We start from the raw sequence: 26,505 nt of genomic DNA, 5'->3' as shown, positions 1-26,505 counted from the left end.
ACAGCACAGGCACTCAGAGCTTCCCAAAAATCAGCCCAGCTCCATCCTCTGAGTGCCAGCTCAGCCCCAAGTGCCCCTGCTGAAAATCAAAGCTAATTAGCCTAAACCTATCTCTCTGCTAAGGGATTCCAGCCCCTGGGACACTGCCTCTGCAGGGTATTTCAGTGCAGGAGGGAGAGCTGCTTTGATGGTCTCCAATCACAGCACTTTTGGCGCTGTTCAAACCTTGCCAGACTTTAAAACCCTGGCTGCAATTGAACTTGGGATCAGTGCAGCTGCTGTGACTCAGTGGCACAGAGGCTGAACTTCATTTGCACTAGCAGAATGAAAATCAAATAAATCAGAGCCCAAAAAAAAGTTTAAAAACCCTAAAATTCTTGGTAATGTAAAAGCAGTCTGTTTTGAGACATCAGGATTTGTAAAACTGCATTTGAAAGTAAATGTTTACCAAGGTTTTTATTAATGCAACGCTAAGCTATTTGTAGTATCACTTACAGAGCATGGTCATCTATTAACAGAGACATTTGACAGCAAAATGTTTATAAATACGTCACTTTTAAGCCTTTTAATGTGGTATATTCCAAGAGACAGATTCCATGAACTGCACATTTACACACCACTGCACATTAAGTTCCCAGGAAACATCCATTAAGGAAAAATCCTACACCTGGATGGCTCTCAAATGCACAATTTGTCAAGCACCTTTCTGACATATATGAGGGAACCTACAACCTGTAACTCCTACAAACCTAGTGAGTTATACTGGAGGATGGCCCTGAACTTGGATGACACCAACAATTCTACACTGAAAATTGAGCTGAATAGAAGAAAAGGGTTAGCATATCTTTTTTGAAAAGATATAAACATAGGGCATAATTAATGAAAAAATATGTTGCTGGATTCCAGGTGTTGTTGAGAATGTGTAAAGCCTGTGCACATTAACTAACACACATTGTCCATATGATAATTCAGTGCTTCATAAAACATTCCCTGATCATCCATCCAATATAAATGGGGAATTCAGCAGCTTCCAACACATTTTTTAACAATGCAACCTCTGCTCACATAAGAATCCATTTCTTAGATATAAGGAACCAGGAAAACTTAGTAACCTATAGACATATATCAGAATTATTGTAGAATCCTACTGCATGTTGATTTAATTTCAGTCATAAAAGAGAGTGCAGGACTCCAGCCAAAAGAAATTTCCAAATGTGAGATGGTGAAGGGGTCCTATTGCCAGTAATTAGCTGCCTTTTTTTTTTGGTTTTTTTTTTGGTTTTTTTTTCCTTTTTTTTTTCTTTTAATTTGAAGGAAGTTTTCAGCACTAATCTCAGTCCTGGTTTCACTCCACAAACTGGCAAGATGCTCTGAACAAAAACCACTTCAATTTTGAGACAGACTTTCCCGAATTTGGAATTTTATTAATCTGTCAGATCCGCTGACACTCCAAACTGCACAGATATTTCCAGCTCCAGAAAGACAGAGGCACTGTAAGGAGGAAGTTGGGTATTTCAAACCCATGGAGTGATTTCATGTGTTTGTGGCAGTAGCAGCTGATGCAAATCAACACTTTTGGGAAAAGAGATTTGCCTTGGAAGCCTGTGAGTGCAGAGTGAAAAGGGATTCCTACAGAGCAGAACCAGATCCACTTTAGCCCATTATTACATGAATTATTGAGCACCAGCCATCACTAATAGCCAGAGCAAAGGAAAAACACGTGTAGTCCTGCCTGAAGACATAACATCCATGGAAAAGAGGTGGAAGGGTGAAATGAGTGCTGCTGGAATGCAGGCAGCCTTCAGCATTCTGGGAAAAGAAGGAAGAAGGAAAACCTGCTGGAGCTGCAACAGGCACAAAGATGGCACAAGAGGCAAACAAGGGACAGCCCTGAGTTCAGCTGATGTGCAGAGACAGACAAATGGTTGGGGATATGGGGGACAAGTTCATATTCCAACACAGAAGTTGAGTTCTACATGGTTCTGTATCCCCTAAAACCTTGAAATGATCTTCATCCTCCTCATGTGGTGCCATTAATAGGAAATTCTGCAGCAGGAGCCAAGGCCATAATAAACTACAGATCTATAAAAAACAGGCAACACTTCACTCACTCCAATGTGGAGAACTTAAATGATAAATAGAAAAATGTAATTTATCTATTGTACCCATGAATGCTCTTTTTAGAATGAGGCCTCAATTTCTATCTTTCTTCTCCCAATAGTGTTTAAGAGACTCACTGTAACAGATAATTTGTTACCAGCAAGGGGTTTTCTAATCAATGTTTTCCCTGCTGAAGGACAGAACAATGGTAAATCAAAGGATAACTTTCCCAAAATTAATAATAAGGCTTTCTAATTTCCAGTGGTTTTTCCCTTTTCCTTTGGTAAAATCAGAAGGTGTGGTTGCTATGGCAAGAGCAGGTCAGAGGTTCTTCACACACAACCTGGATTACAAAAGGAATCTGATGTAAAAGGGAAATAAAGGTTCTTGTAACATCAGGAATCCTGGACATCTTTTCACAACAAAAAGTGTGGTTCAAAAAAGGAGTTGTGTCCAATTATATGAACAAAACTGCAAAACAAAATTGGATAAGCACCAAACAATTGGGTAACAGGAAAACATGGATAGGCAGTCAGGAGCTTGTATTTTAATGCCTTTAAAGCATTATAATTAAAATCAATGAGATTCTGCCAGAAAACCATATATATCAAATATTTTACAGTATTATAAAGAATTATGAGAATAGAGCATAGAATTCTTTGTCCCTTGCAAATTTAAATCTATTGGCAATGTATCTATTGTAACTGATATTAATATAACACCCTAATCTCAAAGAGATTAATTACTCAATATACCATAAAAATAATTTTAATCAAAAGAATGTAGAATTTGTATCCTCCCACATTACAACTCCCTCTGTGCCCCAACAAGAAATGAAAGTATTTTTTCCCAACAAATAATGGTGACTACTATTTCTAAATTCCTTGTGATCCTGAAATGCCCAGGAGTGAATTATTCCAGGCAGCCTTATTTGCAAAAATGTCAAGGAAATTTAAAGCCAAATTCAGGCCAACGTCTTTACAGCTGTTACAGGATGTACCTAAAATGTCTTTGTAATATCTAAATCAATTTTTAGTGCTTGGATAAACTGCATTCTTCTTTATTGGGAAAATAAATAATCTTGTGGATTGGGAATGAGAGACCATGTTCTGGGGAAAAAGAACTTTTCTGCAACCAGCAGGGAAAAAAAAAAAAAAAGAAAAATCAACAGAATGACAATAAAGCATGAAGTTGGAAATCCATTTTTAAAAAAAATTAACAGCTGAACCAGCCTGTGCTGATATAAGAACTCTGGGTTTGTGTCCTGAGGTTAAAATCATCTAGGTTTTCTTCTTTGAAATACAGGAGATTTTTAATTTGTAATTGGTAGAAGCCTAACTTTTTTCTCTCAGAAATAATTAACATTGTAATTTAGGCTTTTCCCCTGCTGAAATGTCTGATGCAAATTTTCAAAATTATTTGTCTTTGGCAGGAGAGCTTCCAAATGACAGACAATCTATGCAGGAGTACTTATTGGAGGCTATGGTGTCTCATCCCTGGATGTGTCCAAAGCCAAAGATTAGGACTGGATGCTCCTTAAGGTCCATCCCAACCCCTAAAAGCATCCTATGATTCCATGATTCTTTGTTGACAACAAACTTTACATACAACATAAATGAAGGTCAGCACGAGTTACAACCTAATCTGTTAAAGACAGTGATTTTTCCTGACTGTTTCTCTGCCCCTCCTGGCAGCAATCCCTCCCTCCCTCCCCATGAGGGATGCTGAGCAGGATGTGGCTGTTCTGCCTTATGGGCAGGCTGGTTCTGCCTGCCAAAGACCTCCTGGAGAGAGGCTGACAGAACCTGAACTCAGAGCAGCAGGAGTGGGGAGGACTCAGTGCCCCTCAGGCTGCTGCCAGGCACAGGGAGGGCTCCAGCACACACACGAGTGACTGAGCCCCAGCTGCCACCCAAACCCTCCTGTGCACTCCACCAACAGCCTGGAGGGGAAGCCTCCTGTACCTGCAGTTCATGATCCTGGCTAATTGACCGAGCACTCAGACTGGACTGTGGCCCTGCAGACATTTCTTGTGGTGCAGAATGAGATGCAGCAGCTCTTTCTCAGCCTGAGTTATGGGAGCTGACCAAATTACGGAGGTAACTCAGAGGTCCTGACTTAAAAACACCTCTTCACCTTTTCTCACCTCTGCTTTCCAGGAAAGAAACAGTGCAAACAAGCACTTCAGGAAAAGAACCTCAGGGTGAGAAGATGACTGGGGCTACTAACAGAGCAACCACTCTCTACGTCAAACCTCCAAATACAATAAGCTGCACGTAATCCTCTAAATCTGAGGAAACATGGCTCAGCTGAAACAGAACTGAGAGAGCTGTGCTGTTCGACACTCGGCCCTCTGTGGGAGCTTTTTCTCCTTGCCAAACAGGATCTTCTATGAAGATCACCTCTTCCCTGTTATTTAGGTGTCTATGAAATAGTTTTGAGAAAGGGAGGGAGGGAGAGATGAAAACAGTGTGAGAAATCAATCTGCACTGATTTGAGTTTTGGTCAGAAATCAAACATTGCAAAAATCCACCCTCTGATCCCCAGCTCTGTGGAGGAAGGTGCAGTCAGAGTCAAGTTTGCTTGAGTCTTCTCCACAGTGATGCCCAAACTTGAAATCAGGGGAATTCAGAGAGAATTAATGGAGAAGAGGCCCCAAGCCAAGCTAGACACAGAGCCTGTATGTTGTGTTGCACCACACTGGTGCACTCACAGCTCCTCTCTGACTCCTGGTGATCTCTTGTCCCCTGAATATTCTAGGCCAGTTGCTGACTACTCAAGAAAGGATGTGTTAAAGTAGCCAAGCACTATGGCAGTGGGGATTTGTAGATGCTTTTACATCCTGACCCCTTCCCACAACCTCTGACAGCAAAGGCAACTCTCCTGCTGGAGTGGGAGCAAGTCCAGGTCTTTGTTACATTTTGATAGCACCACTCTGTCCTGCTCTTGAGGCACAAGCAGCTTGAAGTAATGAGTTAGGATAGGACCTGTGATGAGCCATAGTTTATCATGTTAAGAACTGAAACCAAGCCATTCAAATCAGGAGACAGAAAAAAACCAGAACAAACCAGCAAACCTGGGTAAGATTAATATTCCATTTCACATTCATTTCATCCTTCATGGGAAAGAGCAGCTGAACAATACCTTGCAAACCTCTTAGGTTCAATTTTGCTGCCACACTTACCCACACAAGGTACAAAATGCTCTTGAAGAAACAGAACAGCTTTTCTGAGGCTCTTCCCTCACCAGTATTTTGTTTACAAATCTAACAAGTGCAAAAGCCCTGGAGAACAACTTTCCTTCTGCCCACAAGCACTGTCTGTTGGCAATATCTTGGAGCACAGCAGGGGTTTAATAATCTTTCTTTTTCAAAATGACTTACAAGTGGATTTCACAAGAAATGAAAATGTTAGTGATATATTTGGATTGCCCTGCTGGCTGAGATCACACTGAAATAAAAGCAGAGTCACAAGGGTCAGTATTTCTGATGCACAGAACTACTGACTTCCTGCCCAGAGCAGATGCTTGAGCTGCTGCTGCTGCTGAGTGACTTCTGCTCCTCTGACCCCCAGGAATGGAGCTGAGAGCTGCATTTGAGTTTACCACAACCCTTCTGTGATGTGCACACTGTGCCTGCACCAGGGACATCTCGGAGGGCTCATGGAAATGTTTGCTGGAACCATTGAGATACTGAAATAACTCCCTGTTTTTCCATACACTGGGCACTAGAAAAGGGTGAGAGAGTTGGAGGAGGGCAGCCTGGAAAAACGAAGGATCTGGGTGGGGAGACCATGAGAAACAAAACTGTGAGCAGGGTGAGACTTCAAAAGCTCTCAAAGTATTTGAATCAGCTGGGTTTTTTCTTTCTGTGAAGGATAGTTCATATGTATTTTAGATATGTTTTAATATAACCCAGGTTCTGAAAACAATTCTGATTGTTTAGTTTTCAAGTGACCAGAGCCTGTCTGCACCTGGAACTCAGACCTGTTACCTTCCCAAAAACCTCCTCTATCGCTTTATTTTCGTGTCCAAGAAAACTGCTAATTTGCTCAAAAAGAATTTTTGAGCATTGCATTAACTTCCAGTGCAAGAATTCAATTTAGGAACTCAAAAGGTGGTTCAAATTTACCCTACAGTGAATTTGCACACGTTTGTGTGCATTTGGATTGTGGCAGATTTATTGCTATGGACTTTTAGATACAGAAGAAAGAAACAAAATATATAAAACCATAATATTCGAAGTGTTTCAGTGAGGAATCAAACTAGCTCTCCTTCATTTATGTGAAAACAAAAGATTAGGACAGTTCTGGTACAAAGAAAGATATCAGATTTATTTCTGCAAGCAGCCATGGCTCTTCACTCATGAGTGGCAGACACACAAGTGATGTCAGTGTGTATGACTAACAACTAAAAATACAGCAGGTATTTTTGTACAGGCTACGTAATATCCTATTAATACAAGACCATTTTGTTTCGTTTACATTTCCTTTGAACCTTGCCCATTCACAGATTTCTTTGAGCAATTTCCTTGTATCACACATGATGAACTGTTGTCACTCGTGCACTTCTACCAGTTTTAGAAAGAAAAAAAAAAACAACCCCGCTCCATCTCCATCTGATGAAAACACTTTTCATCAAGAGTTTAGGAATTCATCCCTCTCCGTGACCCTTCTAATTCTGCCAAGTTAAAAAAGAAAATCCATAAAAACATTTCCCAAGTAATCCCTTTCTCTAATATGTTGTTCTGGGTTTTTATCCCTGCAATAAATGCCTTGCTACATCTTTGCTGTGATTAGTCTCATGGGATGTACTCGTGATGAGCATCTCCCCGGGGTCAGGTTGAACAGGGGCACAATCCCACAGCCAGTGCCAGGCCACCTTTGAACTCCCCAGAGCAATCCAAGAGCCAGGACTTGGGCATCAGTGTCTTACACAGAACAGTGCAGTCACCCAGCTGGCAGAGGAGAGGGGCCAAGACAAAGCTTTTTCATTTCTCAGTGAGCCTAAGATGTTTCCAGAGTAAAGGAAAAAATCAATTCCATAGGGTTTAATATTCTCCCATTTCCTCCGAGCACTTCACAGAGCAAGCTGCTAACCCCCAAACAGGCTGACTGGGCCATGGTCTTGCTAAGTCTGTAAAAGACAGAAAATACATCCAGTACCCAGAACTGCTCAGAAAGAGGAAAAAAAGCAGGATCTCCTTACAATCAGCAGTTCTGGCACTCCAACAGCACTGAGGACTCTGAGTCCTACTGCCTGTGCTTTTTGAGAATGGAGAGGGAGCCCATCCTGCTCACATGGAGTCATTTTTTTTAAACATCACAGAATCCTGGAATAGTTTAGGTTGGAAGGGACCCTCAAGATCATCTTGTTCCAAACTTCTCCCAGTGAAAGGGACACCTCCCACTATCCCAGATTGCTCCAAGCTCTGTCCAGCCTTGGACACTTCTAGGGATGGGGCAGCCACAGCTTCTCTGGGCCACCCGTGCCAGGGCCTCACCCCTTCCCAGGGAAGAATTCCTTCCTCAAATCTACCATCTTTCAGTTCAAAGCCATTGCTCCTTGTCCTACCACTATACTTATTCCCTAGCAATAATTACATTTCAACTGAAACAGGGACGGGAATCCAGATTTAATTGGACCTGGATTTTTGGCACAAAAAGTTTGAGCAGCTTCTTCAACCCTGTTACACAACAGAGACCTCTTTAAAGCACCACAGTCTTTTCCCTGCACTCTTTGTTCTCTCCATGACCTTGCCGTGTTCATTCTGACATATTTTTTGCTGCAGCTGAGGAACCATTGACATGGTAACACGAAATAGGATTTGATCTTGTTCTGGAAGTTTTCCCTTTGATTAGCTCTGGGAGCCTGTCACACACTGTTCCAACCCTGCCATGCAAACAGCCTTAAATGACATTTCACAAGGTTTCATCCTTGGGAGTATCACTGACAATCCCTATGTACACTTGTTCTTTTCCCCAGCCCTCTCCAAAAGCAGGCTGTCATGTATAGAAACCTCGCCAGACTTTGGTGCAGCAAAGTTCTCTGAAATGCTTTAAAACAAATGGACCTGGAAAAACTCTGCCAGATTTCAATTTAACATGCAAATCAGATTCTTGACGCTGAAAAAATAATCCCTGCAGGAATTATTTGCTGCGGGATGGGACGTCCCTCTTTTAATGACAGTAATTATTAATGTGTTATTTTCAGTAAACTTATATTTCCCCCACAAAAAAAAAAAAATCCAGCCATAATTCCAGCCATTTTTTATTTCAGCATTTAGAGTGACTCCTCCAAATCACTGGTCTCATATTTAGACTGCACCATTATATGAAAAAATGAAAAGTGGACTAATTCCTTCCTGCAATGTTTTCCAGTGACTGCCATAATAACTTAGAACCAGGGGCTCCTAAATTAATTTTTCAAAAACATTAAACACTTCATTGAAATTTAAACCCTTTTTTCTGAGATTATTTTTGCATATAATAGTCTCAAAATCTAATGTAAACCACCTGCCAGATAGTGGATGCCTGTAAAATATTCAGCATTCCAGGCAACCTGTTGCAGTGTTTCCTCTTTTGCCAGGAAACACAATTTCTGTCTTGTCTTTTCCCAGAACTGCCCAGAGTTGTCTTATTCTGGTGACAAGAGCCTGTGTTGTTGCCATCCCATCCTCTACATAAACAGAATATTCCTGCATCCTTAAATCCCACAAGACAACTGAATATCTCTGTGTCCAACACCTGCCATGGAACAGCCACTCATTTCTTTGTTCACTGCCACCTGTCAGATCTCTGTGAACACTGAGTGGAGAAAGTTATTTATTACCCCCAAAATTTCATCTCAGTTCTCGTGCACCATGAGATCACAATCACTGCTTCCTACCTGATCAGGGAACAACCTTGAGAACTGCAAAAATTATCTTTTCAGCCCTACAGACTCTAAGTTTAACCTTCTCCCTTCATCCTTGCATTTCAAATTAACTTTGCATGTTTTACCTTTAAGTACAGCACCCTTCAGATTTCTGTCCTACACCTTCAGAGGGCTGGAGTTAACAAAAATTATTAAACCCACAAACTCTTCAGAATCAGTACATCCAAAAATAAAAATGCAAAAATACCTTCTAATGGCTCCCTATTTTTTTTTTCCAGCTACTGTTTGCAGGCTCAAGGGAGGAGGTATTTGAAGTCTTCCTTTGTGAGATAAGTAGTTCCCTTCACAAGAAAATTTGCAGCTGCTTAACACTTTTATTTAGGACACTGAAATTTATTCCCTTTTGTTTGATTTCCATAACTGTGTTTGATTTGTATGAGTCCAACACAAAGTCTCTTATTCTGTTTTACCAGGATGTGCAAAACCACAGACTCACACCTCACTCTGGGAATGCCAGTCCTGTACACCCTATCTCCCATTTTTTCAGCTGTACCTGGAATGCATTTACTGCCTTTGAAGCAATAACAAATCTTGGCCTTGATTTAAACTTGGTCTTAGCAGGGAAGTGCAGCAATGAACAGAAATTTCTCCAAAATTATATTTACAGGAGGTCTCCCTACCCACTTATCCCAAATCCCGTGAAGGGACATTTTCTACCTAACCAACTAAATGTTCCCTGAGGAAAGGGCCCGAAGCAGAGCTGACCCTACCCCTTTTCCCCTCCTGAGCTGTTTAGATAGCTGACATGTTTATAACCTCTTAAAGCCTGGAGTGGTGCCTCTGGAATGGCTCCAGCAGCAAATTCTGTGCCCTGGGTAAGAGACAAAGGTGTTATTACTGCACATAGCTGTGAGTTGTGGCAGCACTTTGAAGTCAGTTGGAGTTAAAGTGGCAGCTAAATATGCATTGGTTACAAAACAGAGCCAGGAGCAAAATACCCTGCAAAGAAACAAGTGCATAAAAGCACTGTCGCCATATGGATTATTTCCACTCCTGTAAAAGTGAATTTTAACACCAAATTCCCACCTAGCAGGAGAAAAGGTTTATTCCAAATGAATTAGGTGCTCACCTTTGACTCTATCTCCTTTGTGCAGGTGAATTTCCCCTTCCCCTTGAGGTTGATATGGCTTTACTACAATAAAAAGTCTCCCAGGGACAGCACTGTAGAGCTTCCTTTTGGGACCCTGATAATCCAAGGCGGACAGAGTATCCTTGTTGGCACTGGGACTGTAAACGGCACTGCAAATTGAAATGAAAAATCATTAACAGCTTATTCAAAAGGAGAGAGTTAATAATTTACCATCACATTAGCAGGATTAAATTAAGCAGTGAATAACAAAACTGTCTCCCAGTAAGACACCTAACCCTGCAGAAAAAAATACCAAACAGGAGCTTTTAAGGGTTGAAATCTTTCAATATGAAACATGATCAATATTCACCTGACCATAATGGCCTGGAACAGAAAACACACAACATTAAAGCTTTTAGTTATTCTGCAAATTAAACTTGCACATTCCCAGGCCCTAATTAAATTCAAAATTTATATGCCCATCATACATTTCCCAGCATGTCAATTTGTCAGAGGGACTTGAAAATATCTGTATTTACAATTCTTGGAAATGGATATCTTTGTAACACAGAGTGAACAAGTGAGATCACTGAATTATTAACTAAATGGACTGAATAATCAAGTTACTTCATCACTCCAAGGCCTGAGGTTAAATTTAGATCTGCACAAAGCCCAGTGCTTGTGGTTAACATTTTCTAAATGATCACTTCTTCTGGATGGCAATCACCAGCTCACTCAGTGACTCCAGAATGTGCCCAGGAAAGCCACAGGTCACCACCAACTCAGAGTTTACTCATGGTGTGTAAAAAAGGAATTGTTGAAAGGTAATGAACAATGCGTAATATCACTCTCAAAATAAGTGAACTGTCAAAAAGACATGATAAGAAAAGAGGCAAATATTAAAGAGAGTGGGAAAGCTACAGGATGTATCATAACAAACTTACAATACACTTCCAGTCAACTTAAAGAAAAACCCAAAGCAAAAGAACTTGCAGTCTTAATCGAAGTCTAGAAAAGGAAAATAGTCCCAAGAGTAATATTAATAGAGATTTGTAGGGAAAAAATCTTCCCTGACCTAAGGAAGAAGGGTGATTTAGTGGTGGTTTAGCATGTAACACTCTGCCTGCCTTTGTGTAAGAGAGTATCTCAAACTGCTTTAAGCAAAATGAAATGCAAGGGCTGGGGTCTGCTGGGTTTTCTTTTTCTCCTTTTTTTTTATTTTTTTTATTTTTTTTTTTTTAACCAGTCTCCTACCAAGCCAGTAAGTCAATAGGTGCAGAAGTCTGGTAAAAACTCACACCTAATGGATCTTTGGTATCAGGAACACTCTCATTTTTCTGCAGTTACTTGTTCACCATTTGGAATTGCATGCCCCTTTCACCTTGTTCTGTTCTATTACTGTGAAGGGGTGCAGCTCATGGTGAGCCACACTCAGGAGTTCAAAAGCGAGTTCTGGTTGAATGTCTATGATGGAGTCTGCACCAGACACCTCAGCCAACTCTCACAGTTGTTTAAGGAAAGCCAGGGAAAGATGACGTTCACATTTCAGTTCTTTTGCTCCATTCCTTTTTCCTTGTAAGTGAAGGAACAGTCATCACCATAAAAAAACTCTCAGATCTATAAACTATAGCTACACATCTGATTTCCACTTGTATCAAGCTGTGTTTCTGCCTAGTCTGGTGGCAGCTATTCCCAGTGTTATCTTCAGCACGGAAGATACATTCATTTTCTCTCTCACTGAAAGAAAAAAGGGAAATGGCACATTAAACCCACACAAGGAATGCAGAACTTCTCAGGCAACAAGCTCACTGATGGAAATCAGGGCTGCAATGTGGGGTGCAGGACTTTTTAAGAAGAGATCTTTCCTCTCCCTTGCTTGTCCCCAGCGTGGGCTCCAAGCCCAGCAAGTGCCATGCCAGGAAGGAGCAGGAGGAGGATGCAGAGATTTCAAGAGAGGTGTGGACATGTTTCCCTCTCAGCCAGAAGAAGGTGGCCATCCCTGGCAGCTCAGCCCTGACTGAGGCTGTGTTGGCACCTCACTCACTGATTTCTGTGGGGTAGGTCCCACAGGAAGGCTGTCCCTTCCCATGCATTCCCAGCTTCCTGCCTCAACCACTCTGCTGTGGAAACAACAGCCTCATGAGAACCAAGAACACTTTGGCTTGCAAGGGACCTTTAAGACCATCCAGTGCCATCCCCAGCCATGGGCAGGGACACCTTGCACTGGGCCAGGTCATTCTAGCCTGGCCTTGGACACTTCAAGGGACGAGGCAGCCACAGCTTCTCTGGGAAGTCTGTTCCAGTGACTCGCCACCCTCTCAGGGAAGAATTTCTTCCAAATATCCAATCTAAATCTCTCCCCTTTCAGTTTGATAAGACAGAACACCTGAGCCACACAGGCTGCAAAGGTCACATGAACCCCTTCCCAGCATGGCTTTCCAGCCCCTCTCCACAACACACATCTCACAAACCTCATTAACCCTTTGTCACAGTCTGACCTTCTCCATCACCCTGCCCCTTCTGGCTGCTTCTGCTCTACAATCCAATCTTCTGTTCTGACAAAAAGGGCTTTTCCATCTCAGGGGACTGACAGCTTCATGGTGACTGTTATTATTTGCAAATAATAAGCAGAGACAGCAACAATTCCCACATTTAGCTGACAGTAAGTAGGTGGTCACACAGTTAAACAAAATCTGTGAGGAAAGTGTCACATAAGGTGCCATTCCTGGCTGCAAAACGGGCCTGTGGCAAGAAAAGACATTATTTGCGGGAAAAATTATATATAAAATCCTTTTAGTTGTTACATTTAGAGAGCCTCCAGCTCTCTTCTCAGTACTTGCACATACTCTGGACTTCTCTGTAACAAGTCTTGGTGGCACAGAAGGAACTCTGCAGCTGGGTAGCAGTTTCAGTAGCTGTGATGCTGATGCATCACTAAGAGAAAGACCAAAATTTTACATCCACAAACTCCCAGGCATTTAATTGGTTCCCACTATCACCTGAGCTACTTTTCAGAAAGTGAAGAGGAAAGCAGCTGAACAAAGTCAAAGCAAGTAAATGGTTGCTCAGTCCAAAAAAAAAATTCTAATTGATACCTCCAGCTCAAAGGATTGTTCATACTTCTAGAATTTGAAGTGAGTTATCCCAGGAACATGGATGAAAAGGCACCTTTCATTCCATTCAGCTAAAATAACCACTGGCTAAGGTAGAACCTCTCTCTCTGGTGGCATGAGCAGAATCCAGTGGAACATGAGCACATTCATTCTCTGAAAAGAACCTTACAGCCTCCTCACTTCAACTCCTCATCCAGTTGAAGCCTCATTATAGGCTGATCTTAAGCTGATACTGGGCTCTGTGAGGAAATGCCACCCAAATTATACCCAAATCAGCTTTTGCCATTATTGTAACATATGACAAAGCAAGATGAGCTTGCTTTGCTACATGAAACCACTGGTGTATGGAATCTGTATCCCCTTCTTTCCCTTTAATTTCACTCCTTCTTGCATTCCAGACAACTTTGTCTCACAATTCATCAGATCTCCCCTGTCCAGCAGTATTGTTTCCATCACAAACAGTTCCTGGCAGTTTGGGTGCCTAGGGCCAGGGAGAGCAGAGGAACAGGCAAGGTAACAGAGGCAGTGTCAGCTACATGACATTTTGTTTTACTGACATGAAAACTCCACTTACACCTACCAACAGCAGAGTGAAACCAACAGCTGCATTTCCTGACAATGCCCAAGTCCTTTTCTACTCTGAAGAGCAGAGATACAGATTTATAGATAGATAGATAGATCATGAAACAGGACAGACAAAGCCTGACTTTCAAGTGAGTAGTGAGTTAAATGTGTTTGGCCAAAACATGTGAGCTCTGGTTCTCTCCAGCAGTGCTCAGCCCTGATGCCTCCCTGCCTTTTTGCAGCACTTTAACCCCTTGTCCTGGTGCAGCTCCATCTCTTTCACATTGGACAGGAGTTCCTGAGTCCAGGGGCAGTGGCTTCTCAAAGCTGCAGCCTCCAGCCATGATGAAAACTTAGCCCCAGCCCTCCACTTTATTCCATGGCTTGCAATATCTACATGACTCTAATTAGTCAGGATTTGCTCTCCAGTGGGACAGAGCTGCAGGATATTTGCCCAGAATGCCTCCTAGATCACACTACTCCCTCTATTTCACTCTTTGGTTCAGCACACACCTACAGAAGAGAGAACTTAAACAGCCTCTGCTCCATCACCCCTGAGCAGCTCCAACACAGGTGCCAGGCATGACCAACAGTTCAATGAAGGGACCAGGTATCCCAAGAACAGTTTGCCTTGCTGTTAAATACCATCCTTATTTCAACTATGGGAAGATGTGCAGAGCCAGCACCTTGAGCCGGAGGTGCAAATTCTGTGTTAAGTCACTGCTGAACTTGAAAGTCTGGCTGCTGGAGCTCTGTGAGGAAACAGCTGGCTTTGGTGCTTCCAATTAAAATATTCACACTTGGGCACGGTCCACCGTGCTGAGGACAAACAACTATACAATCCAAAGAGTGCAAATAGCATAAAGGAACGTGGCAGGCCAGCACAGTGCCTTCAGGGGTGAAACAGCCAAAACTCACCTGATGTGCCTGTGCTGCTGCCTCTTGACATCCTCTCCCAGCCTGTTGAGGGAGGGCGAGCGGCTCCGGGAGGACGGAGTGTAACTCCCCACGGTTTTTACAGTTCCATTGGGATTACTCTGCATCTGTTGGAGCAGGTGAGGGGAAAGGCTGCGGTGTGAAGAGGCGGAGGAGGAGGCTGACCACTCGGGGAGGTTGTTGATGTTCAGGTTGTTGTCGCTGTTGGAGCGGAGCAGGATCCGGGGGGCTGCCAAGGTGCTGGGAGGCCTCCTCCTCCTGTTGGAGTAGGTGGGAGCCTCCCTAAAGGGCACTGTGCAAAGACAGACATGGAGGGTGAGCTCAGATGATTTCACATTCATGTGTGTTTACCACCACATGCAACATATGGCATTGTTTCTTCTGCAGAGACAGAAACTCCACCTTGCCAGCAGAGCTGATCAAATTATCTTTAGAACACCATTAAATCAAAAACAACAGAGCAACATTAACCTGTTTGTTGGCTTGAATACATGGTGAGGCAACACCAGTGCCATGAGCCTGCTGAACACTCTGAACTGTGCTCTAGGAAGTGGGAAACACCTCCTTATTGCCAAGTTTGAGGCTCAGAAAGTTCATTTTTCTGCTGTGTTGTCACATTCAGTCAGAAAGGCACAGAACACAGCTGCCCAACAGAATTCCTGACGCATGGACTTGCAGCTTCCATCCCCCAGCTGGCACCCAAACTGGTCCACCTCATGTTCAGGCCTAACCTGAAATCTGTGAACAGTCACCTTATCCCCACCTTGCAGGTTAAAAATCGAGGACACGGCTTCCTGTCCTGGCAGAACTCTATTACACTGCTGCAATCCCCAGGCATTCCCCTCTTTCTAATCCTGGCACTCCTACCACATCCATTACTATGGTATATGGAGCAGATTACCCCAGGGTAATACACCGGCTCCATCACGTGCTGCGTCCTGGAGGGAATGCCACAGTATCCAAAGGCTCCCAGAAACTCCTTAATGAAAGAGCCCCAACACAAAACAAAGCAAGCACATCACAAATCTGACTCAGAGCAGAGGGGCCAGCCCTCCACGTGTGCTCCTAGCACACACAAGTGTTCATACAATTTACCAGATCTCCTTTTCCCCACTCTAGTAGGTCGGTTTGTCCCAAGTGCAACTTAGAAGGCAAATTCCCTAATAAAAAAGCACCCAGTTATCAGCAGATGTGATGGAATTTCCTGGCCTGTCATAAAGGAATTGACCCCAAAACCTCATGCTGGCCTTGATCCCCATTATTGCAACTGGCCTCATTAATGTCTCTCGGTGGAGCTCCCGGGGTCACTGGACCTGAGCCAAAGTGCACAGATTTACATCCAAAAAGTCACAGTGGCATAACCAGCAAAAGGCAGCCAGGCATTATCCTGAGGGCTTCAATGAGCTGTTGTAATTCTCAAAGAAAAAAAAAAATCATACTTAAATTGGGAAAGAAACCTCACAAAATATCATCCTACATGTCTAAAGTGCCAGTAAGTGCCATTTATAAAGAGCCAGAAATGTCTACTCATTCAATACCCTTCAAAACCACACAAAAAACAGAATAAGAATGTCTGTCATACTGTGCAAGTAAATAAATTCACATAAATATGAATATAGATAAGAATCAATCTGTCCTGCCTTGAAATAGAGCCCTTAATTGAGAGAACAAAGCAAAATTTAAGGTTTCAGTGCAAAACTGAGAGCATATTTATAGCATAAAATAGAGATGGAACTACGAGTAAAAGAATGGTTTGTATCATTTTCACCAGAGTCAGTTTATGATTAGCTACAATTCTGAATATTTTACAATAACATCCTTTGTATTTCCAGTGAGCTGAAACTTTCTCTAGTAAACAACTCGACAAAATCAGAACAACCAAACATGGGAACAGCGTGCACAGAAAGGGCTTCAACTCATTTCCATGTTTCCTTTGGAATAAGGTAAATAGCCTTTAAAAGCTGTTAAAGGGGAGAAAGCCCAGAAGTCCAATGCTTATGCAAGAAACTGCCAGAAACTCTGGGTAATTTTCCTGACACTTCAATCTTTTCCCATTCCGTATTTCTTTAAGGTTTCAAAGCAGCCGAGGGTGTCATGAGAGCACCTTGGTGCTTCAGATGTCACAGTGAAAGCCCCAGTTAGTGTAACTTCCAGCAAACTCACAGCATTTATCTTCAAAACTGGCACAGACAGACCCTCAGGTCAATGTGTGGGACAGAGATGCAACGTTTCTGCATTCCTTCATTTTTGACATTTGGAATAACAGCTCCAGAAATCACTTCATTGAAGATGGGAATCTTTCCCAGGTACAATAAAGCAGAATTCAGTCAAGGAGAAAACACACAAACCAAATCCAGGGGATGTTTGGCCCCCTCAGGCTTGCTGCCTGAAGGGCTAATGCTGTTCCCCCAGGTCACCAAAGTTTGCCTTGGATTTAGTAAAAATTGTGTCTGACCCTCACATTTTAATTTCTCATGAACCTGAAAGCAGCCTGCCCAGCCCTTCCAGCCACAAGCTGAGAAAACCAAATCTTGCTGGTGTTTTGGGGATGTTTGCTGGGACTCTGGAGAGGCTGGTGGGGTCTCTGCTGGTGGGAAGGGGAGGGAGGACAAGGACAGGGTGACAGCACAGTGACAGCACGGTGACGGCACGGACAGAGAGCTGCAGGGCACATCTGGACTGGCAGATTGGAGAAAACACCCTCCAGGCACCGGAGGAAAGGGATTCTTTTTCCCTTACACACCTCAGGAGCATTTTACGAGCCCATTTAAGAGTTTAGCTTTTTGTTTTGCTATTAACGTTCTATTCTCAAGGAGAGAATTACGAGCAAAATTAGCTTTTACTACAGGAAATAAACAGGGAAGGGGACAGCTAATGACACCAATTGATGCATGTCTAACACAAATCTTTTATAGAAAGAGTTAAAAATAAGCATTTCTGTGCCTGAAGTGATTAATATTCCACCCAACTGTTTCTTTTCCCCAGCAATCTGCAAACTGTAAGTGGGTGGTTATTTTTTTAGCTGCTTCTTATCAGCATTATTTATATTATTTTCACAATTAAAAAACAGAACTACAACACAAAATTATGAAATGCAAATGTCCCTACTTAAGTCCCTGTTGGACTCTGCTTTTCCCTAATATTTCACCACGTTTCAGAACTGCAAGAATAACTGTGGCAAAACTTGTTTGGGAAAAAAACCCACTTGATATAAAATGACATGAAAATGCCTAAACTAATTCCATGCCCCAAAAGTTTAAATTTATCATCCCTAAAAGCATACTTGAAAGTACCACATAATCCTTCCTCCAGCTCTCTCAATTCTATTCCTGGCACTTCATACATCTGAAGGGACAATTCAGCACCATTCACTGACAAAATTCACCTAGGAAAATGCTCCCGGATCTCCAAATGCATTACTTAGGGAACAAAAACATTTTTATAACTACTTGATTCTTCAGAGAAAATCCTAAAAAGAATAAAGTCACATCCAGCTTTAATAACCACTTGCCTAAATGGACTAACATCAAATAATTTTGAAAAAGAAATCGCAGCAACTGATTAATTATAGAGTCGCTAAGCCCATCATATTAAATGTACACAAGAAAACACCAGTCTGAAACATCAAAGTGTTCTGCTTTCATCGCTTACCTTCTTTCTTTGTGAAGGCATTTAACAAAGACTTCATTTTCCCTTTTTACTCTAGCAGCAATCCCCTCATTATATAACCTTTGCAGGGAAGAAAGAGGCAAAAAAAAAAAATAAAAATAAAAATAAAAATATTAAAAATAATAATAATAATTAAAAAAACCCCAACAATGAAGCTACCCAATTTCTATGTGTTCAGGCTGGCTGCACCCTGACATAAGCAGCAGGTTTCTGGGCACTGTGGAATTGCGAGCATAGCTGGGCATGCAGTACCCAGCGTTCTGGTGACAAAGCCCACCCCACATTCTGTCTGTCAGCTGGGAGCCAACTGTGCACAGACTGGAGCTGCTCAAAAAAAAAAAAAACCCAGCGCTCCCGCTATCTCTCCCAGCATTAGTCATGTGGAGCTGCCGCCGGCACAGCCCCGCAGGGCAGACGCTGCTCCCGCTCCCCAACCCGCCGGCTCCGGGGGCCCAAATCCCCCTTGGCCGGGTGGGAGAGCCCGGCCAGGGCTGGGAGCTGCTGCCGGAGACCTGCCTCTGGCTCTCAACTCGCACAGCTGCCTCTCGGTGCACCGAGCATCATCCCACTGCTTATTCGCTTGCTGCTGTTTACTCACTTTCTGCTATTTATTTAGTTTCCCCTATCTATTTCTTTTCCCCTATTTCCTTTCCCCCATCTTTTTCCTTTTCCCTATTGCTTTCCTCTTCTGCTCTTCACTTTTTGCTATTTATTCCCTTTTCCATCTTTCTTTCCTTCTTGCAAAGAACCAATCTGAGGAGAAGGACAAATCACCCCAAGCTTCACGCAATGACCACGTCGAGGATGGAGCCAAAGCTGCCACTGCACAGAATCTCTAACCTACATTCCTGTATTCCAGTTATTAAAACAGAGGGGATGATACAAGCACAGTTATTCTCCCCTCCCCTTCCATCACGCTGGAATAGAAGAGAATTTCTTTTTTGGACAGAGTAAGAATACCAAAAAGAATTGACCAAGCTCGTTTTGGTAAATTCAATGCAGGTGCCAGGAAATACAAGATGTAACCAGAGAAGTTTGGAAAGTCGCAATTCTGAAATAAAAAGAAACCATGCTTGCCAGTGCAAACATGCCTTCAGAGGAAGAGCTGAATAATAACTGAAACAGGCACATAGGAAGGAGGGGGAGGTGCTAAAAATCACAAAAATTTTAAGCAGATCTTCTTAAATCTGAGACACAAAATTCCAAAGGATAGGAAATTCACAGCCTAAAAAAAAAAAAAAAAAAAGTAACCTACATTAAAAAATTGTCTTCTAATAGTATAACTATATAACAGGTAATAAATATTTATTCCATTTCAGGCTTCTCCACTGATCACTAATGCATCTATTTGGAAAATCAAGGGGTTTCTTACTGAGAAAACTGCTTCAAGAAAGACAGAAAATAAATTACTTAAATAGATTTAATGCCTGTGTGCATAGTGATCTCACAGTTACATAGCACTGAAAGGAATTACTAAACATAAATAAATTGAACAGTTTAAACTTAATTTAACATCCCAGTGTTTAATTTACAAAGAAAAGCTATTTCCCTAATATAATTTTATTTTTTGGTTCAATTTATTTTTGAAAGCAACAATCCTTAGCAGGTGGAACTCTTACCAGAGGAAATGGACACAGCACATGTGCAGCATTAAACATCTTTATTTGACTGGAAAAAACCTTCTTCTTGAATCCTAACAGATGCAAGGCTTCCTAAAGAACAACTCTTTGAACTTTTATCCATTAACTTATAAATACGTGCATTAATTAGCTGCACAGAAGAATCAATATAAGTTCCAGAACAAGAACTGCTCTACCAGGTCTGTGCCACTAATTATCACCCTGTGTGGGTTCCATTTCCTAATATCTTCATCCAAGGCCCCGATTATATTTGGAGCTACAAAACACAAAGGAACTGTGAGTGTTAATGGTATCCTTAAACTGCTTTTTCCTCTCTCTGGGTGTCAGTGGTGTAAAGCAGCAAAGCCCAGGCCCCCAAGGACAGGAATTAGGCCAGGGAAGGGTTAACTCAACCCTGTTCATTCCTGTCTGTTCATATACAGTAAAATAAAAACAGACAGGCAACTGTAGTCAATCAAAATCAATCCCAGGGGGAATTTTTATTAGATTCTTGCTGGAGCTGTAACATTTCATCATCTGGAGGTTTCTAATCAGTGTTATAAAAGCATCCAAAATATGAAAGTCACTTGAAATTATTAAGTTTTGTGGAAGTGGTGGGAACTCTTTCAGACCTACACCATCAGAGAGATCACCTGATGAGTGATCATTTTATTCCATTTAACTGTCTTTCCCCCAGTGCAGGAAATATAATTTCTTCCTACAAGGCAGAGCCTCCTGCAATAACCACTATTGTACAATGGGAAAATGTGACAATCAAGGAAGTCAGTGAACACTTGCAGCTGCAGTTTTTGAGCTTCTCTCATTTTCACTAATAGCTTATTAGGATTTGTTTATTTGAACAGAAGTTTCGGCGCTGGGAAATTAAACAAGAAAATATTCCAGCAGCTTCCACTCCTTCCTGAAAGATTTTCTGCCTCATAACTGTAGCCTCAGTATTATCACCTCAGGACAGAAACTTAATAATTTGACTGTGCCTAAGTCTAAGCATAATATAACCTCTAAGCCATTAACATCCTTAATCTAAAAATCATGGGGAACATTCCAAACAGAGGTGAGGCAAACCCTCATTTCCCTGCTCCTTTGGTAGGTACTCAGAAAAACGTGTTGGAGCTCCACGTGGGGATGTCTCTGAGAGGAAAAGGCCACCTCAAACAGAAATCAAAACAAGGGTTCTCAGGTTAATCAGGATGACATTTCTTGTGAGTTTGTAACACCAATTTTTATGGGTGTTCAAATCCATAACCCCCATTAGAAAGCTAAGGAAGTCAGTGACTTACACACTTGAGGAGCTATTTTTAGGCACTTATATACCCAAAGTTCTTATTTAATCATTCCTCCAACACACCTTGAAGGTCCTAGGCTTCTTAGGTAATTGTTGACCACAGCTATGATTACCATGATTTATTCTTTCTTGATTTTGTCCATTTTGGAGCTCCTGTCAGAAAAATCCCTCTAGCTGGTACATACATCTAGGTTCTTGTTAAAAATTCAGTCCTTAGCATGTAGAAATGCATTTCTCTGCACTATAAAACAGGCTTCCCATATGCTAAGCCACCAAATGGAGAGTTAGACAAGAAAAGAGAGATTCAAATATAGACTGGAAAGAACATAAAGGCTCTTGGGGGAAAAAAAAACCAAAAAACCCACAACAACCTAGGCTGCTACACTGCTTCTAGATTACTGACTTATTCTAGAAAGCCACAAGGTGGTCATGAACCCAGGCAGATGTGACAGATTCAAAAGGACTCCACCTCAGAGCAACAATTACACCGATTTTATAAAGCAAAGGGTTTGGTTGGGGTTTTTTTTATTTTGCTGAACAAAAAAAAAATCTGTGGAGTTTGCTCAGAGAGCTGCAGTTAAAGCAGCACAGAGAGGGAAGCATCTGAGCCCACTGAAACACTGCTGGGAGAGCCCAGCCTGGGCTGACCTGAGGTCACATCTCTGTCAGGAGCATCTTAGCACCCAGCTACCCCTGGTATCAACCAGCTCTTGGCACTAGCCTTGGGGCACTCAGCCCGAGCTAAGGGTGGAACAGGGGCAGAAGACTGTGTGTAGGAAAGGACAGCAGAGGGATGGCTCGGGAACAGATGGCAGGAGTTATCAATTAGAAAAGAAAGCAAAAAATAGCAGTGGGAGTTGCAGAGGCATGTGCCAGACAGCCCTTCCGTCACCCGGCACTGCCGTTCCCAGGCTCGGCTCACTGTGACAAGGGCCAAGGAACCCAGAACCTCCACAGAACTTCCTGGAAAACCAACAACAAGGATTTGGAAAGGCTATGGGCTCGGCTACAGCTCTGGGGATGGCTTCAGCAGAGGCAATTTCTCGTGTGCTGGAGATGGAGATGTATTTATTCTGACCACAGAGTTCAGCAGAAGACACTTTACTCATTTTATACTGCACTTACTCAAAGCATAGGAGGTGTATGTGTTTGATGGCACATCCCAAAGGAATCTAAAAGTTGATGAATCCACAGTTGCCACACATAAATTAAATTAAAATCACAGGAAGTGAAAATCAATCCTTTTTTTTTTTTTTTTTTCATATTCAGATGATTATAAATTAGCCCTCACTAAGATTGCAGCAGCAATGCAAGGAAAGCACTCAAAGAGCTGCATGTGCCTGAGAAGGGAGACCAGTTCACCTCAGGGCTTTACTTACACATCAGGGAGAGACAGAGGATCTTCTGGTTAGATCACATTTAAAAATTGCTAACTATTGCTTCAAAACTTGCCACATGTCAGAGCAAATGTCTGACATCTCTCTGAGAGGTTGGAAGGTACTCAGTGGAGAAAATATGATCCAGAAGAGCTTGAATAAGATTCAAAAAGAAAAACTACCAGGCTCAATGTGGCAATAGCTGCAAATATCTGAAGCTCTGCCTGCAGCAATACAGATACATAGATCAGAATTTACCTGAGAACAGAAATAAAACCTCTGTCCCCAAGGATGAGACGTGGCTTTGTGTGAAGAATCTGGGTCAGGGGTGCAGAACAATAGAAGGTTAAAAGGTGGGGAAATGAAACCCTCCAATTGTCTGTGAAAGGCTGGAATGGAGGAGGAAACAATGCCCAATAATGAGGGAAATGTCTTGCAAGCAGCAGCTTGAAGAGAGAGAGAAAAGCAAAAGCAATGAGAGAAAGCTCCAATAGCTGAAGGGGAATTTCAAAACATGACTGAAATCTCTCAGCAATGTGCAAGCAAGCAGCTTCTCTGAATAAAATATAGCTGGCTGGCTTTCATTCTAACAGGTACATTGCTATGAAAGAAGCAACTTATCCAAATACAGCTGTGTATTTTCTGTATTCTGGCTGGGGAGAACATTCTCCCTGGAATGGGAAGGCCAGCTCTGACAAGGCTTTCTCAAGGGTTTATACTCCCAAGAGCACTCACAGCCCTTCAATTTCTGTTATTCCTGTTTGGGTTGAAAGTAACATCCACTCTTACTCTGAATAATACAAATAACTACAATAAATATTTGTGCCTATCCTCCATCCATTTGTGCACCCTGATAACAAAGTGTTTTCTCTGCTGGCTGGCCATGAAGACAAGGCAAAACAAAATCTTTTAAGTAGTAAATAGTTCCTGTGAACTCTTTCAGAAAAAGGCAATGGGTGATTTGTAGTCAATAAAACACAAAACTACTTGTCGTAATTGATTTCTTTAAATATGAACTGGGCTTATTTCAAGGTGTGTTTTCATCAGCAAGTAGAACTCTTCCAGAGCAGTATCTCTTTACACAGCAGCAAACTCTGAGTAACCAGCTCCTCACAAGTGTCATTGAAGCAAGATATTAACAACTTGTACAGTATTTGGACAAAAGGATTCATTTAGCTCAGAATATCAACTTGAACTGAAAGCAGTCAAGTGTGAACCCCCGAAGCTGCATTCTTTTACTTCCAACAACAAGAGAGAAAATAGGAATCAAATATAATTATATCCCACTACAAATTCTTCTGCTCTCTAAACAAGCTGGTGAAAGGACGGTGCAATTTTCCCCACTAACAACACCGGGAAATCTTGTCCTGATGCAGCAGCACTCAGAAGGACTGAAGTACACAACAAATTAATTTCATTCTTGGCATTATGTATACATTGAGTTGGGAAAAAATATCACCTAACATCAGGGGGCTGTGCATATCCCAACCCACGTAGTTTATGCTGGAAAAAGAAATAATAACAAAGCTGTGTCATTCAGAGAGAGAATTTCATGGCTGGTGGCTCCTGTAACAAAAACTCTTCTGCTAAGTCTGACACTGATGGGCCTCGGATGCAGCACCTGAATTTGTGGTTGCAGAGGAGAACAAGGACAAATGAAAGCACACAAGATGCTCAGCAAAACAACTGCACCAATATTGGGCTGCATGGTGCATCCTTGTCCTGGGTGCTGGACAGAAAACAATCTAATTTTGCCTTGGTGTAACTTTCTTCCTACCAGAAGCTCTCCATGAATTCCTTAAACCATTATGTTGTTCTGGGCTTTATTCAGTGATTTGATTTCACTGCTTTAATCTAAGTGTGAACCTCTTTAGTAAATAGTGGGACAAAGCATCTGTGCTTCTGAAAGTGTTGGTGGATCATGTCAGTTTTATTTAGAATAACACCATTTTCATAACTGAAAAGTGTATATTGCTCTCAATGGGGGAAAAGAAAAAAAAAAAGACTGGACTCTTGCAGAAGTTTCAAAATAGGTAACTGGTCAGATGTTAAAGTTCATGCATGAGTGTGAGATGAAGGCAGGTAGGGTAAGAAAATAGCAAAGAAAGAAATTCAGAATATTTTCTTTTAGCTTCAGTTCCTCCTTCCTCTCTAGCTTCTAAATCTAAGTCCTTCACTGCCATTTTTCAATCTCATTTTCCCTTCTTCTCATTGCTACAAGTTGCCTTTCACTGCTTCCCTCATCAATTCCCTAAGGATAATCTTCCTGCCACCCAGATTCAACAGGAAATAAATAGCATGTAAGAGTAGGCCAGGAAAGAGAATTTCTAGAAGATACCACGTCATGGCAAAGTTACATAAAACTGGCAACCAAGATGGGGATAGAAGAGGAGCTGCACACAAGAAAACAGCATCTATAAGAGGAAGATTCATGGGAGGTTGCAATATTCAAATGCATCACAATAGTGGAAATAACCCAAAGTTTAATTGTAAAGAGAGGAGGGAACAATCAAGCAGTAAATACAACATTACTGTAAAATTTTACTGGCTTATTGCCCTTTGAGGGGAATCCTTTCACTGAGTAAAGAATACAGCATTTTACTGAGGAGACAGAACTGCGCTTGAGATGTCAGCAAAGGAATTTAAACTCTAGGAGCTTTCTCCTTTGCTGGCTGGCTTCCCACAAGTACTGCCACTTTATGAGGTATTTAATGACAAAAACCTGCATTGCCACTTTCATTCTCATTTTACAGCAGAGCCCATTTTTATCCTGGCAGAAGCATTGGTAAGCCAGAAACTAAGCACCAAGAGAACTGAATTATTGACTCTGCAGCCTCCCTGAAGCCCAGGAATCTGCAAGGAGTGAGAAGAGAATTTAGGGAGAGAATCCTGGTGGGGGTTGTGAGTGTAGAAAGCAAAAAGCATTTCTGTGATTGTAGATTTTGCTTCTCAAACGTGGAGCTAGTGAGACCCATCATTTTGGTACCCCATGTTATCCTGAGCACAGTTATTCCCCTCTTACCTAAGTGACTTTCAAGAATTTTTCCTCTGCTCTTATTCTCATCATCTCAGTTCCAAGATGGACCTAAGAACCAAATAATTCACACTACACTAACACTTCTAAGAAAAGGCACATTTGGGTTACCTGAGCAGAGATTCTCCCACTGCAAATTTCCAGTTGTCTTTTCTGCTGAAGATGGGAGATACACAACCATTCACCCCACAAAATATCTTCTCTCCTAAACAGGGGATTGCAAGCTCTATCCAAAGTCATGTTATTAAGCAGGATCTTTAAACAATAAAACCCAATAATTTAAGCTGATAATTGTCTCGCTATCCTTAGCTCCATTTAGACATTTGGTGTTAAATAGAAACTAAAACATTGCTGACTTATTCATTAAAATAACAGTATTTTAAATTGTATTAGTAGCCTACATTTCTTCATCTCAAAAATAACTGCTAATGAATCATGCTGGTATAAGTAAGAAAGGATAAAAAAAGCCTGTATCCGCTGAAGCAGGGGGTTATCTCTGTACAAATATGTAGGTGTCTGCAGCATTTATAATGTTCTCAGTGCTGAGTCCCATTGAGAAAGGAAAGCTTGCTCACTGAAGGGGTTTAGAGGTGGATTAATGATTTAAGTGATGCCACAATACTATCCCTACTTCTGCTTCATGACATCACGTGTGTTTTACGATATTTGAAGATGCTGAGGGAAGACTTCTTTTCCCCCATCCTGTTTCTTGATGCTTCCAGCAGATTACAGTTTGTGCTGACAGCTGGGTTTAGATTTTATGTAACAAGAATACAAAAAAAGGACTGT

General features: G+C 41.8%; 1 protein-coding gene across 5 annotated transcripts in view; it reads right to left on the bottom strand.

The window, feature by feature from the left end:
• The window catches only part of SHANK2 (SH3 and multiple ankyrin repeat domains 2), a 282,094-nt gene that overhangs the window by 164,376 nt on the left and 91,213 nt on the right, over positions 1-26,505 (bottom strand). For all 5 annotated transcript variants that reach the window (XM_083862692.1, XM_083862695.1, XM_083862693.1 and 2 more), the window contains 2 exons: positions 14,698-15,007; positions 10,103-10,272 (listed from right to left, as the gene is read on the bottom strand). In XM_083862692.1, the coding sequence (XP_083718818.1) occupies positions 10,103-10,272; positions 14,698-15,007 (480 nt within the window). The remainder of the gene's footprint in view (positions 1-10,102; positions 10,273-14,697; positions 15,008-26,505) is intronic.

Source organism: Zosterops lateralis, assembly GCF_965231275.1.
Source record: "Zosterops lateralis genome assembly, chromosome: 6".
Taxonomy (NCBI): domain Eukaryota; kingdom Metazoa; phylum Chordata; class Aves; order Passeriformes; family Zosteropidae; genus Zosterops; species Zosterops lateralis.
Note: the sequence above shows the minus strand (reverse complement) of the source record. Positions and strands in the feature narration are given on the sequence as shown.